Raw genomic sequence first — 22729 nt, 5'->3', positions numbered from 1 at the left:
GTTTCTTGTGCATGTTATAACTGAGAGACCTGCAGCAATGGTGAGCATCTTGCTCTGTTGCATTGTTCAAACTATTCACTCAGGGAGCTCACAGTCAGGTGTTCCACAACCTGAACTATAGAAGGTAAAAATGCCTGAGAGTCTAGTTCCACTGGCTGTGTGAATGAATGCAGCTCCCTTTGCCTTTTCTGAGGAAAGATGCTTTGCTGCACCACAATTTTTCAGACATTGGTAGCTCTCAGATCCTTTTTCCACGTGGGAGATTTTAATGCTGGAAAGGCCAAGTATATTAGCATGCTGTCCAGTAGAGCATTAGCTAATCCCAACTTAGTCTTCACCTAAAGTCCAGGAACATAGGAACAGAAGGAGGTGTCAGTCCCCTGAGCTTGTTTCACCATCCAATGACATCATGGCTGACCTGAGATCTTAATCCATTTACCAACTTCAGCCATATTTCATAATATATTTGGTAAACAAAACAAACTCTTACCAATAACATATTTAAAATGAACAAATATCTGACCCAGTATCAATTACCATTTGTGTAAGATTTCCAAATTCTACCACCAATTGTGTGTGGAAATGTTGCCTTACTCCTAAAAGATGTGGTTCTACCTTTTAGGCAAATTCCCTATTTTATTTTTATTTATTCATTCATGGAATGTGGATGTCACTGGCTGGCACAGCATTTATTGTCTATCCCTGAGGGCATTCAGGAGTCAGCCACATTGCTGTGCGTCTGGAGTCACAAATAAAGATTTCTTTCCCTAAATGACATTCATGAACCAGATGGGCTTTTACGACAATCAACAATGGATACATGATCATCAGTAGACTTTTTAAATTCTGGATTTTTATTGAATTCAAATTCCATCATCGGCCGTGGTGAGATTTGAACCCAGGTCCCCAGGTCTTTGGATTACTAGCCCAATATTAATACCACTAAGCCACCACCTCCGGGAAACCCCACAACAAGTTTCCACCAATAAGTCACTGGATAGCAATCTGAAGTAGAAATGCATTCTTCCTTATTACAACACTGCCTCCCCCATACCTTTCTTAAACCAGGGAGTTATGACTAATAAATACTTTCACTGCCTCTGTGGCTAAAACCAGCACAGACTGGAGATCAAATAAGCATCTTTCTGCACATTGGGGTCAGTGTATTTTCTCGCTATTATAACAGCGGTATAATCTTTGGCTTTTGTATATTTCTGTGTTCCTGCCTCTGCAATTTTCAGGGACTGTCATTTACTCAGGTTATTTGCCAGTAGTTTGGAAGTTGCTGATTGTTGGGCAAGGTAGATTCATGATTTAATTAAGAGTTATCAGGTCAATTGTTCATTAAATAGAAACACATATGGTGCCAAAAGTGATGCATCGAAACGCACCATGTAAATCACGCTCCCAAACTACTTCTGCATATTTCATAGACTGCAGTTGATTGTAAGGTTACTATGGTAACTGCATCCTTCATCACCCTTGGCTCAAAAGCTGGTAATTTTAGATGCAGGGATGTACGCTTTTGTCTCAAATCATCGGGTCAAATGTGATTTTATTGCTGAACATCATTAATATTCTAAAAGCAGGAGAGTGTAATCACTCTGGGGAGAGGGGGCTTTATGTGGGTATATGGTCAGTAGACAGACTGAAGGCTGGTTTTGAATGAAGAGGCCAAATTATTAACCTGCAAGATTTAAATTAAAACATGATTTTGAGCCAAATGGGCACATCATGGATTATTTAAAAGGCAGAAAGTACCAGACTGAAGTGGAGAGGTGGTCATAAATAAAAGAATAGGGCTGCTTACTACTCAGTGGGTGAGTCAGGAATGACGCAACAAAAACAGTTCCTGTAAACTCCCTCCACAAGCAGCAGTGCCAAGATACATACTTTGTTAACAATTTATTGGTTTTGCATTATTGATTGAAATGTGAATTACTGGAATGGAAGGATAAGATGAGGATTTTTTTTATTCATTGTAATACAAATTGTAAGTGTTGGAAATGTTGTGTTCTCGCTGCCTATCGCTGTGTTAGACATTAAAGAGGTCAAGGGTATGGGGAGAAACAAGAATATGGTGTTGAGATTGAGGGTCAACCATGATCACATTGAATGAGGGAGTAGGTTTAATGGGTCTAATGACCTACTATTTTCTATCTTTCCATGTGTTCTATCTGACCATTTTTCATGTTGTTGGCACCCAGTGTTCTTGCTTTCAATCCTCCAGGATTACTCCGCCCACTTCTTGGTGTTGCTCCCCTCGCACCCACCACTGAAATTCTACAACCTAAATGAATTATAAATTACAAACCTGTGGCAGGTTCTACAAGAAAATGTCAAATAGCGGTGAGGGAGATGATAATGTTTTGCCCTATACAATGGATAGAAGGAAGTTACAGTGCAGGTGGAGGAAGGCTAGAATTAATGACTGAAAAGTGGTGATTGGGAACTCTTGATAGTAGTGACTCTTGCATTGTCAAATATCCCCACTATGTGAAGCGCACACATGAATAATAGTTGATTGGCTGATGAATCAGAAGATTACTATTACTAAAAAAAAAGCCTATCCTTTGACCTTATCCCAGCTTGCTACATGCTCTGGGGCATGGATTTTAAGAACATAAGAACCTAAGAAATAGGAGCAGGAGTAGGCCATCTAGCCCTTCGAGCCTGCCCCGCCATTCAATAAGATCATGGCTGATCTGAAGTGGCTCAGTTCCACCTTCCTGCTTTCTCCCCATGACCCTTAATCCCCTTGCCTACCAAAAACCTATCTACCCGCATCTTAAGTATATTTAGCGAGGTAGCCTCCACAACTTCAACAGGCAGAGAATTCCAGAGATTCACCACCCTTTGAGTGAAGAAGTTCCTCCTCAACTCTGTTCTAAACTGCCCCCCGCCCTTATCTTGAGGCTGTGCTGCTGTCCTTTCTGAGCGGGAAGAACCTCTCCACCTTTCATCATCTTATACGCAAGATCATCTTATACATAAGATTATACTACTTACATAAGAAATAAGAGCTATTTAGCCCATCGAGCCTGCTCCATCATTTAATAAGATCATCACTAATCTGATTGTGTCCTGTCCACCATAACACCTGACTCCTCTGTTGATCAAAATTCTGTCTAACTCTGCCTTGAATATATTCAATGCTCCAGCCTCCACTGCTCTCTGTGAAACAGAATTCCTAAGACTAGCAACTCCTTGGGAGCAAAAATTCCTCTTCATTTCCATCTTATTTAGGAGACCCCTTTTTTAATTCCCCTATTTATAGGTTGCCCCCCCCACGAGAAGAAACATCCTTCAAGGATCTACCCCTCAGAATCCAAAAAGTTTCAATAACATCTTCTCTCATTTTTCTAAACTCCAATGAATATATCGGCCCAACCTGGTCAACATTGCCTCATAAGACAACCAATTCATCCTGAGAATCAGCCTAGTGAATCTTCACTGAGTTTCTTCCAATCCAAGTTCCTTATGTAAGGAGACCAGAACCGTACATTGTGTTCCAGGCACAGTATTCCAGGCGCAGTTTCATCAATGCCTTATACGATTGTAACAAGACCTTATTACTTTTACACTCCATCCTCCTTGCAATAAAGGGCAACATTTCATTTGCCTTCTTAATTATTTGCTTGTTACGTCTTCAAAGAACTCTAATAAATTTGTCAAATACAATTTCTCTTTCACAAATCATGTTGGCTCTGCCTGATTTAAGATGATTTTCTAAATGTCCTGCCATCACCTCCTCAATTATGGATTCTAGCATCTTTCCAATGACAGATTTTAGATTAACTGGTCTTTAGTTTCTGGTTTTCTGATTCCTTTGTTTTTTGAATAGTAGTGTTATATTTGCAGCATTCCAATTCAATGGGACCTTTCCAGAATCTGTGGAATTTTGTAAGATTACAAACATTAGCACTGCTGCCTAACAGCACTAGGGATCCAGGTTCAATTCCAGCTTTGAGTGACTGTGTGGAGTTTGCATGTTGTCCCCATGTCTGCATGGGTTTTCTCCCATAGTCCAAAGATGTATAGGTTAAGTGGATTGGCATATGAAATTACCACTTAGTGTCAGGGGATTAGCAGGGTAAATATGTGGGGTTACAGGTATAGGGCCTAGATGCAGGCTTGATGGGCCAAATAGCCTCCTTCTGCACTGGGTGGCACAGTGATTAGCACTGCTGCCTCATGGCACTAGGGACCCGGGTTCAGTTCCTGGGTTGGATCACTGTCTGTGTGGAGTGTGCACATTCTCCTCTTGTCTGCATAGGTTTCCTCCGGGTGCTCTGGTTTTCTCCCACCATCCAAAGATGTGCTGCTTAGATACATTGACCATACTAAATTCTCCCTCGGTGTATCTGAACAGGCGCCGGAGTGTGGCCACTAGGGGATTTCACAGTAACTACACTGCAGTATTAATGTAAGCCTACTTGTGACACTAATAAGTAAACTAATCTTTAAACTGCGGGGATTCTATAATTCTATTTCTGTGGCCACTTCCTTTAAGATGCTAGGTGGCAGACCATCAGATCCAGGATGCTGATTGTCAGCATTAGTTCTATTTAGTGTTAGCGATGGAAAGGTAGTAGGACTGGAGGGTCTTAATGACATTACTGTTACTAGAGAGGTGGTGCTCGACAGACTGGAGGGGCTGATTGTGGACAAGTCCCCAGGACCGGATGGAATGCATCCGAGGGTTCTGAAAGAAATGGCAGAGGTTATAGTGGATGCCTTGGTGGTTATTTTCCAGACGTCGCTGGATTCCGGGGAAGTGCCGGAAGATTGGAAAACGGCTAATGTTACGCCGTTGTTTAAGAAGGGTGCCAGGCAAAAGGCGGGGAATTATAGGCCGGTTAGTTTAACGTCTGTGGTAGGTAAAATGTTAGAATCCGTCATTAAGGAGGAAATTGCGAGGCATCTTGAAGGGAATTGCTTGATAGGGCGGACGCAACACGGTTTCATTAAAGGGAAGTCGTGTCTGACAAATTTACTGGAGTTCTATGAGGATGTGTCTAGGGCAGTGGATAGAGGAGAGCCGGTGGATGTGGTCTTTCTGGATTTTCAGAAGGCGTTTGACAAGGTACCTCACAAGAGGTTATTGCAGAAGGTCAGGGGACATGGAGTTGGGGGTAGGGTGTTAGCGTGGATAGAGGATTGGTTGTCAAATAGGAGGCAGAGAGTGGGGGTCAATGGGTGCTATTCGGATTGGCGGTTGGTGACTAGTGGGGTGCCCCAGGGGTCGGTGCTGGGGCCTCAGCTATTTACCATTTATATAGATGATCTGGAGGAGGGAACCGAGTGCAGGGTGTCGAAATTTGCTGATGACACCAAGATTGGGGGAAAGGCAAATTGTGCGGAGGGTGTGGAGAGTCTGCAGAAGGATCTAGATAGGCTGGGCGAATGGGCCAGGAAATGGCAAATGGAATTTAATGTTGGCAAGTGTGAGGTGGTCCACTTTGGTAGGAAGAATGGTAGGAAGGACTATTACTTACGTGGCGAAAAACTGCAGCAGGCGACGGTGCAGAGGGACCTCGGGGTCCTTGTGCATGAGTCGCAAAAACCCAGCTTGCAGGTGCAGCAGGTGGTCAGGAAGGCGAATGGGATGCTGGCCTTCATAGCGAGGGGGATTGAATATAAAAGTAGGGAGGTCTTGCTGCAGCTGTATAGGGCATTGGTGAGGCCGCAGCTGGAGTACTGTGTGCAGTTTTGGGCGCCGCACCTGCGCAAGGATATTTTGGCCCTGGAGGGAGTGCAGAGGAGGTTTACTAGGCTGATACCGGAGTTGAGGGGATTGAGCTATGAGGAGAGGCTGAATAAACTAGGCTTGTACTCGTTAGAGTTTAGAAGAATGAGGGGAGATCTCATTGAGACGTATAAGATGATGAATGGGATGGATAGGATAGAGGTGGAGAGACTCTTCCCGCTCAAAAAAGACAGTAGGACTAGGGGGCACAGCCTCAAGATAAAGGGGAGGCGGTTTAGAACGGAGTTGAGGAGGAACTTCTTCACTCAAAGTGTGGTGAATCTCTGGAATTCTCTGCCCGTTGAAGTGGTGGAGGCTGCCTCGCTAAATATTTTTAAGAAGCGGGTTGATGGGTTCTTGATAAGAGAGGGGATTAAGGGTTATGGGGAGAGGGCGGGAAAGTGGAACTGAGCCACAACAGATCAGCCATGATCTTATTGAATGGCGGGGCAGGCTCGAAGGGCTAGATGGCCTACTCCTGCTCCTATTTCTTATGTTCTTAGTCTTGCTAGTACTGTTTCTCTAGTGATTGTGATTATTTTAAGTTCCTCCTCTTGTACGCCCCTGCTTTCTTGCTGTTGTGGGGATGCTTTTTGTGTCTTCTATTGTGAAGAAAGATAGAAAATACCTGTTCTGAGTTTCCGCTATTTTCTTGTTTCCCATCTTTACCCAATCTCAACCTCTCTCTAAGGGACCAATACTCACATTCATTACTCTTTTCCTTTTTTCCAATACTTGTAAATGCTTTTACTTATTGTTTTCCTACTTCTTGCTAGTTTTCTCTTATATTACCAATTCCTTGCTTTTTTTAAAGTCATCTTTTACCAGTTTCTAATATTTTCCCAATCTTCCAGTATGTTTTCCACCAAGATAGTAAAAAGTCTGACAACACCAGGTTTAAGTCCAACTGATTTATTTGATAGTAAACTCACAAGCTTTCGGGGTTTGTCCCTTCATCAGGTGAATGGCGAATTCTGGCCTCAGACAGAGCATATAAAGCACAGACAGTTTACAGATTACTGATTAGAGTGCGAATCTTTACACCTAACCTGCTGTTCAAGTCCACTTCAGTGGTCACGGGCATTCAGCCTCTGACCTTCGGGTAAGCATTCTCCAAGGCGGCCTTCACGACACACGACAGCGCAGTCGCTGAGCAGAGACTGATAGCCAAGTTCCACACACATGAGGACGATCTCAACAGGGATCTTGGGGTCATGTCGCACTATCTGTAACCCCCGTGACTTGCCTGGGTTTGCAAAACCTCACTTACTGTACTGTCTGGAGACAGTACACATCTCTTTAACCTGTGATCAGTGCTCCTTCCACTCACAGTGTCGGCCACGTTAGGACTTGAACAGCAGGTTAGGTGTAAAGATTCACATTCTAATCAGTAATCTGTAAACTGTCTGTGCTTTATATGCTCTGTCTGAGGCCAGAATTCACCATTCACCTGACGAAGGGACAAACCCCGAAAGCTTGTGAGCTTAACTTAGAACACTACAGCACAAACAGGCCCTTCGGCCCACTAGTTGCGCCGATCACTTCTATACCTACTAAGCCATAGACCTATCTATAACCCCCAATCCCATTAGATCCCATATACTCATCCAGAAGTCTTTTAAAAGACCCCAGCGAGTTCGCCTCCACCACCACCGACGGCAGCCGATTCCATTCACTCACCACCCTCTGAGTGAAAAACTTACCCCTAACATCTCCTCTGTACTTGCTTCTCTGCACCTTAAATCTGTGTCCTCTTGTAGCGACCATTTCAGCCCTGGGAAATAGCCTCCGAGAATCCACCCTATCTATTCCTCTCAACATCTTATAAACCTCTATCAGGTCGCCTCTCAACCTTCGTCTCTCCAGGGAGAAGAGTCCCAGCTCCCTCAACCTATCTTCATAAGGCATGCCTCCCAATCCAGGCAACATCCTTGTAAATCTCCTCTGCACCCTTTCAATAGCTTCCACGTCCCTCCTATAGTGAGGCGACCAGAACTGCACACAGTTTTGAGTTTACTATCAAATAAATCGGTTGGACTTAAACCTGGTATTGTCAGACTTTTTACTGTGTTTACCCCAGTCCAATGCCGGCATATCCACATCATTCCACCACGATACCAGACACAATGTTATTTTTAACACTAATTTTTTAGAAGTGAGAATGTAATAGAACTAGATTTCTTCATGTGAAGGTTATCTTCAGCTTTCCAGGGATGTTGAGTCCCACGCCTGCCCTTTTATAAAAGGTGCTGATTATGTAGAATTGGCCCTCTCTGCTGTGTGTGTGTGTGTATTTGTGTGTGCAGGGCCAGCAGGTGCAATGTAAATGCTGGAAATCTCCAGGGACAGATTGCGTTACAGCAACTTCCTGCCACTGTCGATATTTCTCACTCTATGTGTGCACATCTCTCTCACACACACAGACACGTAACCGGGTCTATTTCCATCACCTGCAGCAAGTCCAACAGTTTTTATAATTTAGTGAATTCTTTTGCAAAGCATAAGTCACAACTTGCTCCTACCTCATCCGCCACCCGCCCCTCTCTAATTTATTGAAATAGCCGAGGCTTTAGAGCATTTGCTTTTTGCCTGGCATCTGTGGGTCGCTGCATTGTATTGGACATGGTGTAGGTGAGGTGTGTGCAAAGGGAAAGATGTTGCTTGCTGAAGGCTTGCGGTAAAACGCATTGTGAAAAGGCGCAAGTGAGCCAGACATTACCTCATCCTCCTGCAACCTCCCAGGCACAGAGTGGCGGGGGAGGGGAGACAGCCGCATGATTCGAGCCTGCGTCAGGTGCCTGAGTGTTAATAAAAGCTCATCTTATTCATTCAACTTGATTAATATTCAATGCAGCAACAAACACAAAGAATATGCTTTTTAAAGCATTTGTAGCAGCTCTTGGCTCCTTTTCTCCTCTTAATTTATACTGTATCTCTCTTAAAATATTCCTTAGATATTGCTGCTGTCAAGATGAAAAAGGAGCAAAGTAAAAATAGCCACATACTGATGGATTGCGCTTGTTGTATTTAAAATATGCCTTACTTGCTAAATGGCACAATTTTTAAGGTGACTAATGGCCCCGATTGCTATCTTACAGCAGACCAGTTTATGGGCTGGGGCGGATGGCTTTAAATTTCACATGAATTCTGCCACTGCACCATGGGCATTATTTACCACTCTGGCCCACCGCTACTCGGTCTGATCTTCTAATTCTTCCTCCCAGAGATGGGACTAACCCTGATAGAGACAGCTCAATTTTTAGGGATCCCGTTTGATGAAGCGTCGGGTACTGACAATACAGCGCGGCAGAATCTTTCATGGGTGGGGACAGGATGGTGGGGGGTCTTTGAAAATCTCCCAGCTCCGTGACCCGTCCATTTCGTTCCTCCCCCTCTCCAAACTTTGCTCAGACCCATTACGGTTCCCAGTAAGACATTGCTGAGTTCTCTGTCCCTCCCCATTGGACCCTTCTTATCTTCTTTGACCCTGTTCTACACTCCCAGCAACCACCACCCCCCACTCCCCAAGCTGTCTATTTGTCATTCTCTCTCTCTAGTCTTCTTCCACTTGATGTGGAGATGCCAGCCTTGGACTGGGGTAAACACAGTAAGAAGTCTGACAACACCAGGTTTAAGTTCAACAGATTTATTTGATAGTAAACTCACAAGCTTTCCAAAGGGACAAACCCCGAAAGCTTGTGAGTTTACTATCAAATAAATCTGTTGGACTTAAACCTGGTGTTGTCAGACTTCTTACTGTGCTTCTTCCACTTGGCCAACATTCATCCCTCCAGCAACATCACTATCCAGGCATTATCTCATTACTGTTTGTGGGGACCCTGCTGTGTGCAAATTGGCTGCTGCATTTCCATAAAACTGTACCTAATTGGCTGTAAGATACTATGGGACATCCTGATGTGGAAATGCCAGTGTTGAACTGGGGTGGGCACAGTAAGAAGTCTCAGAACACCAGGTTAAAGTCCAACAAATTTATTTGGTATAACAAGCTTTTGGAGTGCTGCTCCTTCATCAGGTCAAAAGGAGCAGCACTTCGAAAGCTCGTGATACTAAATAAACCTGTTGGACTTTAACCTGGTGTTCTGAGACTTCTTATTGGGAAATCCTGAGATTTTCAAAAGGTGCTATATAAATGCAAGTTCCTTCGCTACGTAACATCTCTGTCATGCTGCACAAGGATGTTCGCCTGCTGTCAAAGGAATGTTTGTGGAATATGTGGGGTGCGAGTGAGAGAACAACATTCCTCCGTACCCTTAGTAAGGCAGGCACTGTTCCTACTTCCCATATGTTACCAGCAGCTCTGAATTAGGACTGTATTTTATATGGTAATGAATGGCTGAGTTGAAAACACTCATCATTATCTGGGACATACAATTATCAGACATTGACTGCTGTTTTGTCTTCTCCCTGATCTTGAAGAGGAATGGAAGGAGCTAACTGATAAACAATTAATTAGAGTTTACAATTAAAACTCCAGGAACATTTAAAAAACTGCTTAAATGTGTTACTGGGGTCAAGGGGATGAGTTTTATTAGCCAGAAAACATTAGAGGCTGATCAGTTCAAAGTGCGCCACTCAGAATGGGTCATCATTTAATTTGTTGATTGGGGGTCAAGGGTCACAGTTCAGCCCTGTTGTACAGACTGTCTGTATTTGTCACTAATGACAAATCGGCTGCCTTAGATCGAACGTCGCATAACAAATGATACATTCAACAGGCCAAATACAGGTCTGGTTTCCAGCTGCTCAACATTCTAAAGTGTGATACAAATACCCCAGTAAAACGAAGACAATACCCCCTTTTCCCCACAGTGGTAATTTGCCCAAGGCAAGGAACTGCTTCTATTTGCCCAGTTTATGCTGGTATCAGTTTTACATCAATCTTGCACAGTGCTTAGCTGTGGTAAGACGACCTGTACAGGATGAAATATCGATTTTTCATGTCCACCCTTTCAGAGCAGCAGAGCTGAGCCTCAGGTTCCACAAATGTGTAGCTGTCTGTTATTGTAGTCTTTTAAAGAAATGTTCTTTGACGGGATGTAAGTGCAGCATTTTCTTGCCCTCTGCTAATTGCTCCTGAACTTTATGGCTTGCTAAGTCATTTCAAAGGGCATTTAAGAGTCAACCACATTGCTATGGATTTGAAGTCACATGTAGACCAGATTAGGTAGAGATGGCAGATTCCTCCCCCAAAAGGCATTAGTGAACTCAATGGGTTTCTACATCAATCAATGATAGCAAACTTGATGGGCAGAATGGCCTAGTTCTACTCTTACGCCTTATGGTCTTTCAAGGCAGAATTTAAATTCCACCATTTGAACCCATGGCATTATCCTTGGTCTCTGGATTAATTGTCCAGTGCTATTATCTCAGTGCCACAATGTCACTTCCATCCTTGAATCCCAGGCTTCATTAATCAGTGCATAGAGTACAAGGAGGTTACGTTAAACTTGTATAAAACACTTGTTCAGTCTCAACTGGATACTGCATCTAGTTCTGTGTGTCACACTTCTGGAATGACTTAAAGGCATTAATGACAGTTTAGAAAAGATTTAGACAATGGTTCCAGGGATAAAGGACTTCAGTTACATCGATAGATTGGAGATATTGGGGCTGTTTTCCTTGAAGAGATGGTTGAGAGGAAATTTGATAGAGATATTCAAAATCATGAGCAGCTTTGATAGAATAGATAGGGAGAAACTGTTCCCATTGGTAGAAGAATCAAGAAAGAGCAGGCACAGACTTAAAGTAATTGGCAAAAAAAGCAGTGGAGATACAAGAAGGTTTTTCATGCAGCGAGTGGTTAAGGTCTGGAATGGCTACCTGAGGTGGGGTGGAGGCAGGATCAATCCAGATAGTCAAGAGGGCACTGGATTATTATTTGAAAAGGAAGAAGATGCAGGGTGGGGAATGCCACTAAGTGAATATTTCATTCAGACAGCTGATGCAGACACAGTGGGCTGAATGGCCTCCTTCTGTGCTGTAACAATTATGTGATTGTGTGAAGAGCCATTCATGGTGGTTGAACAGCTAAAGCAAATCTGGAAGCAGTACCTGATAGGGCTCTGGAGTGGAGTGGCATTGCCTTCTCTAGGGAAATGGCTTTGCCTCATCACTGACTACACTACAAATTGATGTGAAGCAAAAAGCTTTTGAGCTGCTGCAATCGTTGTAGCTTCAATATCTCTACCTGTCTCTGCCCCATTTTGCTCCTTGCTTTTTTACTTCTCCTCCCCTTTACGTATCACTGTTTTTCTCCTCACTTCAATGGTTTCTCTTGTTCTCCATCATTCATTCATTCAGCATTTTCTTCATTTGTGTTTTCTTCTTCCCTTATTTCACCCTACTCTCTCTCTCTTTCCCAGTAAATCCCAGGTCTGAATGCTAACTGGATTCTGATGATTAAATCTCACCCATCTCACGGGAATCACAACCAGCAAAACAGTAGAGTAAAAATAAAACATTACATCACCAGCTGACCTGAATCTGCACCACAGGCGGTGTATTTGCAGTCACAGCAGTGGAATAGATCTTACTCATTCAACAAAATCAAAAGCAACCGAACTCTCCTGAGCCAGCTAGTAAATCAGAAGTGAGCAGGAGAATGAGATCAGAAAACAGCTAATGCCATCGCCATCAGCACTGATGAGTTAAATGCAAGGAAATTTTGACTCATTACATTTATATGAGATTCCTGATACACCTTAGCCCTGCTTGTATAACACAATCCTCAGTATAACACTGTACTTCAGTTTCCTCCCACAGTCCAAAGATGTGTGGGTTAGGTTGATTGGCCATGCTAAGAAATTGCCCCTTAGTGTCCAGGGATGCGTAGGTTAGAGGGATTAGTGGATATAATGTGTAGGGATATGGGGGTAGGGCCTGTGTGGGATTGTGTTTGGTGCAGACTTGCTGGGCAGAAGGGCCTCTTTCTGCACTGTAGGGTTCTATGGTTCACAACACTGAATCACCACACTCCCTTTATATTACAGATCCAGCCCCTTCTATAGCACCTCTATTTTTTTAAGTTTATTTATTAGTGTCACAACTTGGCTTAAAATCACAACTTGCAATCAAGTTACTGTTAAAATCCCGAGTCACCACACTCCGACGCCTGTCTGGGTACACTGAGGGAGAATTTAGCTTGGCCAAAGCACCTATTGGCACATCTTTGGATCATAGGAGGAAACCCATGCAGACACAGGGAGAATCTGCAGACTCCGCACAGACAGTGACCCAAGCCATGAATTGAACCTGGATCCCTGGTGCTGCGAGGCACCACTGTGCCACCCAGCCCTCGCCACAACACACCAAGCCCTAAACTCCAAACACCACAAACAATTAGAGCCTTTCAGCACACTTCCCCATCCTCACAGTTTTATAGCTAATTAAAGTGATTCAAAGTAAATTCTAAATAATGTTTCAGATTTGCTCACAGCAGGATCCCTAAGATTAGGCTTCAATTCCTGGAGATTCCAGGAAAATCTATAGCAATGGCAACAGCAGTGCTGTGACCGTCAGGCACCATGGGAGGGTGTGCTGACGGGGGGGAGAGGGGCAGTAGGTTGGTATGATTTTGCAATAAGGCATTTATTTTTCACTCCATATGGCAGAATTTTCATGCCTTTCCTTGTCCACATTTGTCTTCCAATTTCACTTTGTTTTATAAAGAATTAGCCTTTGATCTGCCTCTTGCTCAGTGAGTAAATGCAGCATGTGGTCCGTGCAGAGAGCAAAACTTCTTGCATCCTCACTCTGTGCTAAATGATCTGAGCTCAATGTAGGTGGTGGTCCTGCAGGCTGCAGTTCGTTGAAATCCTTCCTATTCCTGACCATGGTCCAGCAGCACCTGGTTGGAAATTGGGCATGTGGATGTTTAGGAAAATAATAATGCCCAGTGGAGATACCTCCGGGTCGAATAGGTTCTATGAGGACTGGGACCCAAACAATGAAAATGTACTTTAGCACAAAGGGAAATGGTATTCCATTGATTTTATTGGCCAAAATTTTGTGTTCCTGCCCCAAGTGGGTTCTGAGGGGAGGTGGGGGAGGAGCATGAAATTGAATGGTTAGTATTTCCTCTAGGTTCCTACCCAGCCCAATCTCATGGCGATTATACGCTGTGACGGGCATGGCCTGGGGACGGAAAGTTCACTCTTGCCCCAACTGAGGCTCTAAAGTGGCCAACTAATGACTACTTAAGGACTGTCTCCCACCCAGCCTCATTATTTAAGCTGGTAGGTGGATGACATCTTGGGAGGGAATCCTGGTAACAGTCAAGCTTGGAAAGAAAAGAGGGGTTTCTCGGTTCCATCAAAAGCCCCTCCCCTGCCAAACATCCTTCCTCCCTGATTGCTCTTCATGCCCACCAACTACCAACCCCCCCAACACCCCCCCCCCCCAAGGCTTGTATATATTGGCATCTAGGCTTTGAAAGCCAGAGGGGATATGTTCCGAGCCACTGCCATTCTAAAAACTCAGGCCATTCTCTCTCTTCAGATTCGTAACAATCCAATACCATTCCACGAAAAAGCAAAGGAGTTCTCTCTGGTGTTCTAACAAACAGTTATCACTCAACCAACATCACTAAAACAAATAGTCTGGTCATTATCTCATTGCTGTTTGTGCAACCCTGTTGTGTGCAAATTGGCTGCCATTTCATCAATGACTGCACTTCAGAAGTGATTTGTTGACAGTGAATCACTCTGAGGGAGGGTGTGTTCTCAGTGATGGATTGGGTCTATTAGACTGTACTTTCTGAACAACAGTAAAACTAGAGAGATCTATAACAGTTCTTTGCTTGAAACTAACACAATTTGCCAAAGCAACTCCCATTTGCAGTACCATTGGTAAGTACAAAAGTAGAAAAATAAGGTTGTTAGACTGGCTACTCCGTGTGTAGCTAAACAGTTTCTCAACTGGTTTCAAGATATAAGACCCTTTATAAGACCCTTGTCAGACCCCACTTGGAGTACTGTATGCAGTTCTGGTCGCCTCACCACAAGAAGGATGTGGAAGCTATTGAGAGGGTGCAGGGGAGATTTACAAGGATGTTGCCTGGATTGGGAGGCGTGCCTTATGAGGATAGGTTGAGGGAGCTAGGTCTCTTCTCCCTGGAGATGAAGATAGAGTGGCGACCTGATAGAGGTTTATAAAATGCTGAGAGGTAATAGATAGGATGGATTCTCAGAGGCTAATTCCCAGGGCTGAAATGGTCGCTACAAGAGGACACAGGTTTAAGGTGCTGGGGAGCAGGTACAGAGATGTCAGGGGTAAGTTTTTCACTCAGAGGGTGGTGAGTGAGTGGAATCGGCTGCCATCGGTGGTGGTAGAGGCGAACTCGCTGGGGTCTTTTAAGAGACTTCTGGATGAGTACATGGGATTTAATTTGTTTGAGAGTTATAGATAGTCCTGGTAGGTATGGATATGATCGGCGCAACTTGTGGGCTGAAGTGTTCTATGCTCTATATCAACCTACTTGGGAATCCCTCAACATCTGGGGTACGTGGGAGCCAAAATGGTCAATCAGTGACATCCATCCAGTTTAGGAGACTGTGTTAAAGCAGGTGCCCATGAACTTTGAAAGATTCAGCAACTTTTAAGACTGGTTGGTGAACCGGACAGGTGCTATGGATCAGAAATGGGTGATAGGCATTAAAAGCACATTATAGACAATAAATAAACAGAACTTAATTCAAAGGCTGCCAATTATTGATTCCACTAATGTTCAGTTTCTCTTGTTTCTGCAGTTTTCAAAAGACAAATACATCTTGGATTCCAGCCCTGAGAAACTGCACAAAGAATTGGAGGAAGAACTGAAACTGAGTAGCACAGACCTGCGGAGTCATGCCTGGTATCATGGGCGCATTCCACGGGAGGTAAAGCATTTTTGGAGAAATGGCATTTTAAATAATTTTTCTATTAATGAAACAATGGAATTGTAAAGCCTTGTATTTTAAGTTAGATCACAGGCTATGTTGGAGACTATTATATCAGAGAGTATAACATGTGCTTGACACTGTTATATCAAGAGATGTATATGTGTTGGAGATTATTATATCAAGGGGTGTAGTATGTGTTGGAGATTATTATATCAAGGAGTGTTAAGATGCCAAAGATGATAGCCAAAAAGAACAGAATTCTTAGTTTTGATGAATGTCAGAAGATTAGATTACAACATTAATTGGCTTTTTAATTTTAACAATTAGACTTCAAATTCTTTTGGGTAGTTCTGAAATGCATAGGTGGTTAAGAGTTGTTTGCTTGTGTTCATTGGGAATTTGCTTTACGTTATGGCACTCACCCACACTGTTGCAATAAAAACATTTGAAAACCCCCCCTTTTGTCCTGGATAGTTACATAGCAAGTGCTGATGAGTGGAAACGGCCTTTTCAGATTAAACTGTTTTTCTAATTCTGTTGAAGAATCTTGATTCTTAAATTCAGGATTGTTCCGCTTGAAGGTTTGATTTGAAGCCCACATTTTACTTTCCTCTCCTATTTGTTCACACGTTCTTCAGGATGTGTGTCTGGATTTTGTGCTCAGGCCAGGCTGAGTAACATTGATTGTCCAATTTCCACATTATTACATTGGGTGAGGTACCAGGGCAAGGCTTCAGCACAAGCCTTCAACAGAAGATGCATGGAAATTGGGAAAGGGCAGTGCCATTAAAAAAAAAATGAATCTGCTTCTCTTTCTCACTGGCTTCACAAAATAAATTTTATACATGGAAATGTCTGAATGTGGTCTGACAACATTTGTATAGCAAAAAAAGTAATACCAGCAAGTGTAAAATACTGGATTGTTCACTTATAAAGTCGAAACCGACATTGTAAATTCAAAACTGTATCAATTTATAAATGTTGTAAATGACGTTCGTGTAACTCGAATGTTGTAAAGGTAAGAGTTTAAATCATAGAATCATTGAAACCCTACAGTACAGAAAGTGGCCATTTGCCCCATCGAGTCTGCACTGACCACAATCCCACCCAGGCCCTACCCCCATATCCCTAGATATTTTACCCACTAATCCCTCTAACCAATGCATCTCAGGACACTAAGGGGCAATTTTAACATGGCCAATCAACCTAACCCGCACATCTTTGGACTGTGGGAGGAAACCAGAGCACCCAGAGGAAATCCACGCAGACACGAGGAGAAAGTGCAAACTCCACATAGACAGTGACCCAAGCCGGGAATCGAACCTGGGTCCCTGGCGCTGTGAGGCAGCAGTAGTAACCATTGTGCCATCGTGTAACAAGTTCAAACATTCATATGTGCGCATAGATGTTCTGCGCTGCCCATCTCCTCGACTCAAGATGATTAGTTGTTGTTCTGATGTATTTTTACCTGATGAATTTTTGTGTTCCAAACTTCTTCTCAAAATTTATGTTTTATAATATTAATTGATTGCTTTTTTTTAATAACTGATTGAGTATAAAATTCTGGGTTATTTTGGTGAAAATAGGGTATTGGGAACCAATCCCCAATTTAAAACATTGTTCTTAGGGGAAAATCAGTTCCAACCCGTGACATTTTGTCTTGAGACGTGGTTTTCAGGAAACAACTGCATTGTAAGTCTGGGGATTGTCCGTATTATACATAGGGAGGAATGAAAGGAAAGAATCAAAGGAATGGAAGGACTGAAAGAAGTTCATTTATGTGGCACTTTTCAAGACCACTATATGTCTCGAAGTCCTCTATGGCTAATGAAGTACTTTTTTAAGAGCAGTAACTGTGATAATTTAGGGTCGTGTAGCTAAAGTGATGTTGAAATAACTAGCTGAAAGAGACTTTGGAATCTTGGTATATTTGGCACTCAACATGATGAACCAATGCAAACCAGCAATCAATAAAGTCAATAGAACAATGAATTATATCAACAACACAGAGGTGAATATATAAATATACCAGTTAGGAGCAGGGATAGGCCATTTGGCCCCTTGAGCCTGCCAGCCACACAATAAGATCATGGTTGATCTGATTGCGGCCTCAGTGCCATTATCCTGTCCACCCGCTATATACGCTTTGATCGCCTTATTAGCCAAGAATCCATCTACCTCAGTCTTGAAAACATTCATTGTAAGTTTTGCCCAGACACTATAATGATCTGGTCAAATTTCAATTTGACCAATTTTACTGAGTTCTAGTCTCTGAGACACAAGGAAAAACAATCAAGTGTTGGAGGAGTGGTGAAGAAAGGTTACACGGCTGATCCTCAATGTCCAGGGTCTTAAATCAAGTGGAAAGACTGGTGGATCTTTGGCCTTTCAACCTCAAAAGGTAGCATTTGAGTGGTGACCTTAAGAGGTAATTATAAGATTATTCAGGGAATGATAATGGTAAAGTTGTAAAATTAAGTTTGATAATATGGTATTGAGATACAGTTTAAAGGAGTAAAAGCAAAAATGATATCAAGAATAATAAAAATGGTTTCATTCAGACATAAGGACTTTCATTACATAGAGTGGAGTTCCAGCTAGAACAGTACAGGTGAAAATTTAGAATTATTGAAGGAGCAATTAGGATATTGCAATAGAGGAATGTTAGGGTCTTTACAGGTGGTTTAAGGTGGACAAAATGCCATCACCATCTGTAATTATTTTGTGATATGTAAGAATGCTGCACAGGTTTATAACTTCTGACCATAATTTTATAATACTTGTAAATAGATTACGGCCTCTTGAGGAAGGGGATAGAAAAACATTTCAGAATTCTGACATTTATACACACTAACTCCTCTATTTAGTTCTTGTCCACTGAAACCCCATGATTCAGTCAATGTTTTCAAGATGTTCGGTAGAGCATTTGACAAGAAAAAAGAAAATCCAGCTTCCGGAAATGAATCTGGTTCAAAAACAAATTGACATGTCAAGGTGATAGCTCCCCTGAGTATTATCATGAATATGAATTGAGTGATCGAGGGAGATAGTCACCTAAAAGACAGGTATACAAGTGCAATACATCTTCTGCTTTCCCTCTGTCGGAAAACGGTTTGACATTTTTACTGCTGTATGCATTACGGACATAAATATACGGCACAGAGTGGCGAGAGTGAGGCGCAGCTGACAGCCAAACACACAGTCGACAGCTTCTCAGTATCTTCACCCCTAATGTTCCATCTCTGCCTCTTACAGTTTTCTTTTTCTGAATTTTGTTTCCAGCCAGAGTAAGGTGCAAAAATACCTGCAGCACAATTTCTTTTCAGGTAGCCAGGGTCAGTGATGAGCCTGGCAGATCAGCTTTGCAAAGCACCTTCTACTCTGCTTCAATAACATGTCACAGTCTTAACCACTTACCGCACCATTCAGGCATTGTCCCATTTCCCATCCAGAAAGATTACAAATCCACTTTCTGGTGAGAGGTTGCTGGACAGTTATCAGGATCAGAAACACTGGCTGCTTTCCCCTACCCCCTCAAACATGGATGTTAATTATGGCTAATGGTAGCACAGCACAAACTGCAAATGAAATCTGGGATCTCCTTTGTTTGTCTGGCCATATGGAGGGATCCACCAGTTCACTAATAGAGTCCATGCTGAGGTATTGGCTGTAAGAACTTATAAAGTAATAAGCAAAGTTAGAAACTGGAGACTCTCAATTCCCTACTCCACCCCCAACAAGAAGCTGTTGAAGCGAATTGAAAATTTCAAAACTGAGATTTTTGACTAGGAAAGGATATTGAAGGATAGTTTTTAAGTTTGTTTATTAGTGTTACCGGTAGGCTTACGTTAACACTGCAATGTAGTTACCGTGAAAATCCCCTAGTCTCCACACTCTGGCACTTGGTCAGGTACACTGAGGGAGAATTTAGCATGGCCAATGCATCTAATGAACATGTCTTTCGGACTGTGGGAGGAAACTGGAGCACCCAGAGGAAACCTATGCAGACACTGGGGAACATGCAGACTCCGTACCGACAGTGATCTGAGCTGGGAATTGAATCTGGATCTCTGGCGCTAGGGACAGCAGTGCTAACCACTGTACCACTGTGCTGCCTCGATATGGAACCATCGCAGGTAGATAAGGCAAGATGATAACAGTTCAACAATGATCCAATCAAATGATGTAACAGGGTGTAGGGAGTTAATCCTGTTCTTACATCCCTGGACTCTTTTTGATAAACATCAGCTTTTGTTTTTCAGGTTTCTGAGAACCTGGTGCAGAAGAATGGAGAATTCCTCATTCGCGACTCACTCACGTGTGTCGGTGATTATGTGCTGACCTGCCGATGGCGAAATGAGCCTCTTCATTTTAAAATCAACAAGGTGATGATCAAACCCAATGAGACTTACACCCGCATCCAATATCTGTTCGAGCGTGAGAGCTTCGACAACATCCCTGCCCTGGTCAGGTTTTATATCGGGAACCGCAAGCCTGTCTCTGAGCAGAGTGGCGCAGTCATCTACACTCCAATCAACCGCACTCTTCCACTCCGCTACCTGGAGGCCAGCCATGGACTGTCCAATGGGAAGCACAGCATGACCCACCCTCCAACCAACCAGAAAGGTGGATACATCAAGAGGCGGAGTGTGACTATGACGGACGGTCTGACATCTGACAAGATTATCCGAAGTGACAGCTGTGGCAACAGGTAAACATTTGGGATTTTGGAATCCAGAAAAGTAGCCTGTTTTTCCTCCTGAGAAAACAAGGATCAGATCATTAGACATAGTTCCTGTCACAGGGATTCTCTGTGTGTATGTCTGTATGTTAGCCAAGGGCAGGAATAGGTTCAGTTGTAATTCCTCCAACTTCCTACATGATCAAATTGCCTTATTGCCCAAAAGGCACTTGGTTGAAGTTCTAAATCATGGCAAACACTAATGGAAATGTATCCCACCATAAAACTGTGCTTTCAGAAGACAAAGTGAGGCATAATGTGGGCAACTTTTATTAAAATGAACCGTATTTTAGGGTATCCCACTTGTTGGAACTGGGACCTGAAAATAATGACAAGACAGTTATCAGCACTCCCCTGCCCATCACCATGACAGCGAACGTTTCCCCAGACCTACATCTGGGCTGTTTGAGCCATTCTTTATAGTCAGGCTGTGAGCCCACTTTAAAATGCAAATTGAGGGCCTCTGCTATATTTGTGCCTTAATTACCATACATGGAAATAAGTTAGATGGAGGGCATCACACTCGGACCCTTTTCTGTGGGTCAGAGAGGAGCAGGAGTATCCTGTCTGAAAACCAGCCAGGCTTGCAGCCTACCATCCTGGATACCCTACCCTTAGAGAGCAGGATTCTCATCCTATTCTTGCAATGCATATGCTGAAGAAGCTGCCTGTTATTTGCTGGTTTGAAGCTATTTGGCTGCCTCATTAGACCTTTATCCTCAGCCCGCTGTCCTGATGTTAATAAGACTCGCTTAAATGAACCAGGCCTCAGGCCAGAATTACAGGCTGGAAAATTACTGTTGCTCGTAGTCCAGATCCAATTGGGGATGGAACATTCACTCTCGCATTACGATACATCAGAGTACTTTGTAGCCTCTCATCAGTTAAAAAGTTAGTGAGTAAACAAAAGAGCCAGTTATTGACCAGTTCTCATTGTCTTTTGTCAGCATTCCGTCACCACAGCAGAAGGAAACAATCCGGAATTTTGCTCTCAGTATGGATCAAATCAAGGATATTCACCATGGAATGTCTCCGGTGAACGAGATTCCCTTGTCTCCAGAATATAGCACAAGTAAGTGGAATGTCGATAATATTGTGCAGGGTCTCTTGGTTCAGTAACAAAACACTCAATCAAATTCTGTTAATCATCATTTAAAAATCAGTAATACTCTGCAGGATAGAATGTAGAATCTTTAAGAGTTTTTTTTAATTGCTGGAAAATGCATGTGTTTGTGGACTTGAGATGATCTCAGGCCCAGGCTTGAGCTCATACTCTAGCTCAATTTCAGTTTCAAGCCCAGGCTCTGGCTCAACCTCAGTCTGAGTTCCTGGCTCAATCAACCTCAGGCTGAGTTCCAAGTTCAGACCTGGCCCTGGTCATAGTTGTAATCACCTCCATTGTCAAAAAACTTCACTGTCTGTGCATGAGGAATCGACACTGGCAATGGGAATCAACCAAGGTCTCATGGAACTGCAGCCTAGCGCTAATGGGCCAAGGCCATCAAAAGGAGACAATGAGAGAGGAACAGTGAGGTTTGGGAATTCGAATACTTGCATTAACGTTTTGTAACATCTTTTCTGCAGGCTTGAAGCACAAAAGCCAATTAGGTCGAGTGGCCAGGATGACACCATCGTCACCAGTACTGCAGAGGTCTAGTGAGCCACAGCTTAGCCCATCAATCAGCAACAGACTGTGTCAGGACTCTAACAGGGAAGGCTCCCCACAGGCCTCAAGTGGGCCGCACTGTACCAGCACACATTCCACACCGTTGCATGGCTCTTTACAGTCGGCCCAGAGAAAGGCATCGGAGAACTTTAGAGAGTCAGAACACACCCATTACTGTGAATTGCGACCCTCATCACCTATTGACTGGGAGAGGCAGCAACTGGAACTGGCCCTCAAACAAAGCCAAATGATGGCAAAGAGCTATGTGGAGCGGTTGAAAGTTGAGGAAAATCCCAACATTTCCAGTTGGCAATCTGAGACGAACTTTGGGATCCTGGAGACAGAAACATACCTCAGTCAAATACCAACTTGCGTGAAAGAGGAGGGGCTGAAGCGTCACTCATTCACAGCCCCAGTCATTGAACTGGTGTCTTCCTTCAAGCTGCATGGATACCAGTCAGCACTTATTCCCTTGGAGAACAAGCCTCTCGAGATGACTGTGCTAAAGAAAGTCAAGGAGCTGTTGGCTGAGGAGGACCCCAAAACAACAGCCAAGCACATCACAAAAGTAGATTGCACGGTGAGAAACTCGGAGTGCTGGTTGATTCTCCCCAGTTGTATCTTCAATTTTGTGTTGCGGAATTAACATTCTTTTCTTTTCAGCAACATCTCAC

General features: G+C 43.3%; 1 protein-coding gene across 3 annotated transcripts in view; it reads left to right on the top strand.

Annotated features, from left to right (window-relative positions):
* Positions 1–22729, top strand: part of LOC145358125 (SH2 domain-containing protein 3C-like) — a 172610-nt gene that overhangs the window by 135230 nt on the left and 14651 nt on the right. For all 3 annotated transcript variants that reach the window (XM_080211801.1, XM_080211803.1, XM_080211802.1), the window contains 4 exons: positions 15517–15645; positions 19911–20359; positions 21337–21461; positions 21974–22635. In XM_080211801.1, the coding sequence (XP_080067927.1) occupies positions 15517–15645; positions 19911–20359; positions 21337–21461; positions 21974–22635 (1365 nt within the window). The remainder of the gene's footprint in view (positions 1–15516; positions 15646–19910; positions 20360–21336; positions 21462–21973; positions 22636–22729) is intronic.

Source organism: Carcharhinus amblyrhynchos, chromosome 25, assembly GCF_965287045.1.
Source record: "Carcharhinus amblyrhynchos chromosome 25, sCarAmb.v2.hapA, whole genome shotgun sequence".
In the NCBI taxonomy this organism is placed as follows: domain Eukaryota; kingdom Metazoa; phylum Chordata; class Chondrichthyes; order Carcharhiniformes; family Carcharhinidae; genus Carcharhinus; species Carcharhinus amblyrhynchos.
The sequence above is the reverse complement of the archived record's forward strand: the minus strand, read 5'-3'. Positions and strand labels throughout refer to the sequence as shown.